The sequence below is a fragment of the Schistosoma haematobium genome, chromosome 5 (assembly GCF_000699445.3).
Source record: "Schistosoma haematobium chromosome 5, whole genome shotgun sequence".
In the NCBI taxonomy this organism is placed as follows: domain Eukaryota; kingdom Metazoa; phylum Platyhelminthes; class Trematoda; order Strigeidida; family Schistosomatidae; genus Schistosoma; species Schistosoma haematobium.
In genome coordinates, this window is record NC_067200.1 from 93,109 (window position 1) to 100,105 (window position 6,997).

General features: G+C 37.3%; 1 protein-coding gene across 1 annotated transcript in view; it reads left to right on the forward strand.

Moving 5' to 3' along the window:
• The window catches only part of SUPT16H (FACT complex subunit SPT16), a 42,935-nt gene extending 41,297 nt beyond the window's left edge, over nt 1-1,638 (forward strand). Inside the window, exon 18 of the mRNA XM_051217249.1 lies at nt 361-1,638. Within this exon, the coding sequence (XP_051064614.1) occupies nt 361-491 (131 nt within the window). The 3' untranslated portion in view covers nt 492-1,638. The remainder of the gene's footprint in view (nt 1-360) is intronic.
• Nucleotides 1,639-6,997: the final 5,359 nt, after the last annotated feature.

Genomic DNA, 6,997 nt, shown 5'->3' on the forward strand with positions numbered 1-6,997 from the left:
ACTACTTGGTTGGGGTCCGCGTGACTTTCGTAACCAATGGTTGGAGACTCTTGGTGACATGGCTCAGAATCGATCACAGTGGCGTCGGTGTATACACTCCCTGTCTTCCCTTAAACTAAGAGACTAAAATCACTTCATTCTTTCTGTCTACGAACTAATTCTTTCTTCCTATACTATATCCTTATTGCAACCTTTGACCTAACCACTCCTATGAATCCGGTGTTCATCTTGCTGTGCTAATGAGGTATGGCAACCTGGACCAATGCACATATGTGCCTGGTCCTACGTTGTAGCTGACTGACTGACTGACTGACTCAGAATTTAACTACTTAGCTTATTTCCTCTTTTTTATTCTTACAGAGGATGCTAAAAATGAAATACCCGACACAGTACATCCAAAGAAACGTCAACGAGCCCATAGTCCGTCACCAGTATCGCATAAGAAATCTCGTCATGGAACAAAATCCCCAAACAAGAAAAATAAACGTTGATAGAAACCAAATTATTTTATTTGATTAAACAGCTAACGGAGAAGCATTTTTCTTGGAATATCTCCTAGTTGTTAATGTATTGTACAAAAGAATGTTTACTAAATATTAACGTGCACAATCTTCTTTCTAAGAAAAACAGATATATATTATTATTATGTATGTATCATTCTTTTCTCGTGTCAAATTTACTGATATACTGTTTAAAATTCATTGTGTATGTGTAATCAAATTTATTATCTGTTGGCGAATGGTTTTATAGTTATACCACAGCAGAGGCTGAATCCGGAAACTTTCATCAAAATTTTCTGTCCTGGAAAAAAAAATAATTTAAGTTATTAGTCAGTCTATTTTGCGGCCTTATGTTCATTACATCATTTTATTCGTAAAATTAACAGTTAGAGGTTCATGGAATATCAAGCAGTACTCGATATTTGTTTTGTTTTCGTATTGGGTTTTAACAGAACATATTTCTGACTTCATGGGTTTGTGCGTTAGGACATTTAGGTTTTATAATAAACAGTAATATTTATTTACTAGGTTATAAATCAATGTTCTTTATTCACCAATTTTAACTGACTAGTAATTTCGATTCCATCTCTGAGTATATATGTTCACATTCATCGTAATTGTTTCCATTGGCAACAGTGATATCTTGTATAAATATGTGATTCATTCATGTATTTAAACGCTTTGATGTGTAAATTTTAACTGTATTTTTCAGAAATCATGTTCCTACAGCTGCATTTGCTTTTCCATTCAATGCCCTTTTTTAAATCTCTAGTTGTTCTACAATATTGTTTAGTCACACATTACAATAACTCGGAACTCAGTAGAGATGGACAGATTTAGATATAAAGGACCAATTATTGAGAAAAAGTTCAAGTGAGATGTCCGTGATTTAAAACAAGGTGGATAGTTCTTAGTTGTACCATTGTCATATTAAAGCAAACACAGCGATGTAATAGAAATCCTCTGATAATTATTGATTCCGAACTCCAGTTTGATGGTATGTTGCTTGTCACAAATTATAACAGTTCTGTGTAAGATTGCACATTCTAGATTATTTTCTGACATGAAGATTTGCTACTTTGTAATATAAATTAAACGAAGTAACAAATGACCTTGTCAGTCGGCCGAAACCGAAGATGTCTGTTATTCGAGTGTCAAATTTCGACAAAAGAACTATGGAAAATCGTCTAGTGAGTGTCTGAAAGTTAGTGATTGAGTTCTGTCTCTATGCAACACCTCAAAGTATCAGCTAACTGTCAGTGTAGCAAATGAACATGTTTAATCGTTGATTCACTAAAGGTGTGTTTACTAGGGAATTTTGTGACTTATTTATAATTTCATTTACTGGGATGAGTTTGTGTCATTAGTTGATGCAACCTTTCTCATAACCGAAGAAGTTGGTATATTTTGACGAATTCCATTCGACTGATTGCTCAGTAACGATCTGCCGTGTCGCGATTTTGTCTGTGCATGACTGATTCTTACAGAATCCGACCTTTTTGTCCTGGGGCTGGGTGTCTACTAAATTTTTCATCCAGTTAGACCCAGAACCTATCGGTCTCGCGCGCGAACACTTAACCTATAGACCATTGAGCCGTTAAACAACACTGTTGGGAACGTCTCCTTGTACTTACAGTTCCATGATGTCTCGACAGTCCCCGTATTTGCCTCGATTTCCGTTCATTGGTTTCTTAATGAGGTGTCCTTTCCAGCCCGTTGGCATTTCCTCTTCCAAACCTTACTGAATAGAGTGTGGGGCGTGTTTGCGGTTAATTTTGTCTGACTTCGGCTGGTATGTTGTCTGGTCCCACTATAGGTTTGTCTGAAGGCCATTTTGATTTTTTCGATCGTTGGTGGAGTGCCTTCTACAGGGAGTTGTGTTTGTGTAACGCTTCGATGTCCGGTGGATTCAATAGAGCTGGTCTATTCAAAAGTTCCTTAAAGTGTCGGCTAGAGACAGGTATCTAAATTAAGAGATGGTCGCGCAATTTTCTGAATTGGTTGATCACCGATATTAACACCATTGGATGCCGGCCGGGGTTATGGGTGCACACTGATGAGGAGTCCCAAAAAAGGACGAAACGGCTGTTCAGTGGTTCTGAGGTTTCAGTGTTGGTTTAATGTCAATCGGTTCATGATCTCTATCAAAAATATATTTCTCTTGCAGCTCTTTCCGCCGTCCTTGCCAGGTTTCCACGTATTTCTGCTTGTCAATTCTAATACTCTTCTTGACTTGCTTGTTTGCTTCTGTGTATTTAGCTTGTGCCTTGACTTCCTCCGTACTTGTTTGGCTGATGTAAACTGCTGTTTTGTTCTTTCTTTCCCAAATGTTGTTCAGGGTTTTGATAGAGATCCATTCTTTATGATGATGCTTCTTTGCTGCTCGGAAAATTCTGACATGTTAGTGTTAGTTAATGCCTCTTTGATCGCTTTCCAGTTATTCTCCATAGTAGTTTCCTCTTTTTTTAAGTGGATCTTGTAAGACTTGAAAGCTTTTATTCAAAGTTACCTTGAATTCGTTGAGTTTGTCAGTATGTTGAAGAAAGGCAGTATCAGACCTTTGTTATTCTGTTTGTACAGTTGTCCAATGCCTCTTTAGTTTTGGTTTCATCTCGGACACTATATGGTGGCGCTCTGAGTCTATGTACGTTCCTTTCTTAGCTCTCACGACTCCCATTGACCTGAATATTTAGTTATACAAAAATGTTCGATCTGATTCTCTGTAGTGTGATTCCATGATATTCCAATTAACCTTGTGTATGTATTTGTGGTGTAATATTGTGCCACCTATAAACATTTTATCGAATGCACATAAATTCGTAAATCTAAGAACGCTATCATTCATTTCTCTCAGTCAGTCCATGTTGTTCGTTGATATATTCATATCCGGTGTTGTCCATTCTGACTATGATGTTCAGGTCTTCCGTCGGGATGGTCAGGTATTTTCTTGCGCACTTCTTTACGATCGCATCTAATCTCTCATTAAACTGATCATTATCATCTCCATTGCTATGACTGAAGAACGCACAGCACTGGGCAATTTTCATTTTAACCTCTTTATTTCGATTGTTAATTTGATCATGCATCAGTAAGATCCTCATCTCATAAGTGCTCTTCGTATTTTGTTGAAATGCATCATTGCGATTACCTGTTTAAGTGAAGCATTTTCTTGTTCGCCACCAGATTGTCTATACATTCCATGTACTCATATTAATTATTGTTCCGGTTGTTAGAAAAAGAATTGACTTCGTGGCTTCCGAAGAATCTTGGCCTTCTTTTTGAGGCGTCATACTTTTTTTCACTGAAAGCGCTTCAACTCTCGTGGCAGAGTTCAAATGTTTCAGACGTTTTTCTGGTCGTCATTTGTCAAGTAAAATTCAGGATTTACACTGGCCTCAAAGTTAAACCTCAAAATCAACTCTGCTTTAGGGGAATCCTATAAAGTTTCTAGAAGGATCTCTGAAATTTTTTAAGAAAAGTAAACGAGAAATACGTGTTATTTTCCTCGCTATTTGACAGTTTTCCCAAAACCACCACTCAATAACCTCACAATTTCAAGTTTTCCTCGAATGTTCCGTTTTTAAAATATTGAGGTTATTTGCTGTTTGCTTTTGTTTATAGTAGACATTCTGACGTTATATCAACTACCGTATTCGACTTATTTAAACCTATGAAAATCAATAAACTAGTGAATGTTTCTGAAAACAGCAAACTGATGATTACAACGTATGAGTTTAGAGACGTAATCAAGGTAGTATTTTTTCAAATGCTCTTCAATGTCTTAGTTATACACCACACTGTTGAGGTCCTACTTAGTAGTGGAGATAACTAAAAGGGGAAATTGAAAAATCTAATCATTTATGGCCATTAGGTTGTGAAGTTATTCAGGATAGTTATTTGTCTGAGAACAATATAATTTGCTCAATAGTCCTGGCTTTGACTGAATCAAAAATCCATGGCTTAAGTAAATTTTGAATCGCATCATTGATGGATTATTTTATTTAGTATATAAGTTGCGTAAGATTACGTAGACAAAATATAACTTCAAAACTTTCTAAAAATGCCTTGACGATACATAAAAGTGACTTAGAAATTTTTGTATTCACACTTTATAGCCTGGTAAATCTGAAGAACACATGCTCTCTCCAAGCAGGTGTAGAGTGCACATCTATGTAAGTGCAACAATTAAGCGAATACTATGAACTGCAAGACATGAAATTAAAATCTTATATAAATCAATCTTTAACGTGTTTTTATGCATTAAACTGACGAAATTCTTCATTTGATAAACTATGGTTGCATAACATCGTGCTCCATGATTTAATAAAACTTCAGCCATAATATAATTGACAGAACACACATTTGGCTAGACAGATAATATTTTTAAAAATTCTATTTGGGATTTGTGTGTTGTAGTTTAAACCTAGGTATGATTGTTCGTTAGTTTTTATTTGCTGTGCTTGTAATATTCTGAAAGAGGGAAACGCAAGTGGAGGTGTCCTAATTAATTTCTAAAGAAAATTATGACACTTTACTTAAAGACTTATTATCTGCGTGTCCTAAGTGCGGTGGAAGTATGAAAATTCAGCCTATGAAGCTTCAAGTACATGGTGATCCAGTATTTCTTAAAGCACGAATAATTACTTTTGGTCTTCAGGATGTAGTACATAAGATATTGAACGGCTTGTGTGTGAATGATATAATTTGACCGATTCAATCCTTAGCATGGGGTACTCCTATTGTTACACCAGTGAAATCGGACGGCAAGACCCCAAGAATATGTGGTGACTATAGATTAACACTGAACTTCCGTTCGCTGAAACCGATATGCAGGACGGCAGGGCATGAAGATATTCTAAATCGACCTTATGGTTCTGAGGTTTTGTCGAACGTTGACTTAAAAGACGGTTATCTTCAAACCCTTCAGACCATCTTCTCCTTCAGGTCTGTCCAAATGCAACCTTCCATTTGGTCTAAGTTGTTCTGCAGACATATTTCAGGAAGTGATGATGTGACGGCAAATAAATCTCCAAAATAAATAGCTCTGTAAGTTTTCGACATTGGATGTTGATCACATATTTTAGTGGACTCAGCTAGCTGAAGGCGCTCGGTCATGCATCCGTACCAGATCACTTGTGATAACGCTGTGCTCAACATCTACCGTAATCGCTAGTCAGATTAGATCAGAGAATTCTGATATATTGGTAATCGCCAAATACACTCTTTCGATCTCCTCGACTCTGTCTTTTGATTTCTCTCGGTGGGTACAAATTGAATTAGGGTGTTGCTTGTAAGAGCGTTGTCAAACACTGAATACCAGTGTCGTCTTCAGTTTCATTGAGAAGAATATTACAGTGAACTCAAACAAGTATCTAGTTTTGAATGTCTTGCATACCTATTTGAAAGTAGTGGTTTTTGATGAGATATGAAAAGACTAGCTCTACTGACAAACGTTCGATCTCCAGTATTGCATTCACTGGTGGGCGGTCTGCAATACTATTCCCGACAGTCGTGTCACTGAATATCAGGTAATCCTCAGATTCTCGTCAGGGTCAATGAGAACATTGAGCATTTGCACTCCTTAGACTTGTCCGGGCGGTTCTGGTCGCATTTTTTTTCTTGTACCTACTCCTGCTAAAATATTTCTGCAATAACGTCGTCTTTGTTGTACGGTCCTCAAACAGGAAGTAGTAGCTGTATACGACGAGAGAGTAAGCCGCGTTAGTAGCTAACCGTTAAATGTAACTTCCACGTTAGCTGGTTGATCACACCGTTCTCATCTAATTCAAGTAGGCTCCCAATTATTCTACAGAGCTCTGCGTTGTTGATCGACAATCACTTTTACCCTATAAGCATTAAGGAGTGTAGATCACCAACGCAAATGATCTATGTCGAAACGATTAGAGACCTACTCGATTTAGATGTGAATGGTGTGAGAAACCAGCTAACAACAAAGTCACACCTTGCAGTCAGCACCTTACATGGTCTACCCCATTGACGTACTATAGATGCCTTGAAGACTGTACAACACAAAGGAAGTTATTACAGAAATAAATTGGTTAAAGTAGATACAAGCGAAGGTCATACCACTGCCGCATGAACCAGTCCATGGAGTACGATTAACTCACGTGCGTTGGTTATCCTTGACCTTGAAGAGGATCGACTATTTGTTCAATATTCAATGACTTAACTGCCGGATGATCTGGCCAGGGCTCAGTGAAATTTCACTGACCCTGCAGGAGGAATACTCCCGCTGTTATTTTCGGATCAATTCTATTATCGACCTAATTGTTTTGATGCTCAGTTTTTCATAACAATGTGCCTCTTTCAACTACCAAGTTGCATATCCTAATGAACAGATAATTCGCTAATCCTGCTTTGCACGTTTGAAGTTTTTTGAGCTCGTCTATAAAGTAAAGTCCTGTCTTTTTCGAATGATATTGCACAATTAGACGAAGTTTATACTAACAAATAGTTTGAACTCACTATTTTGTGTG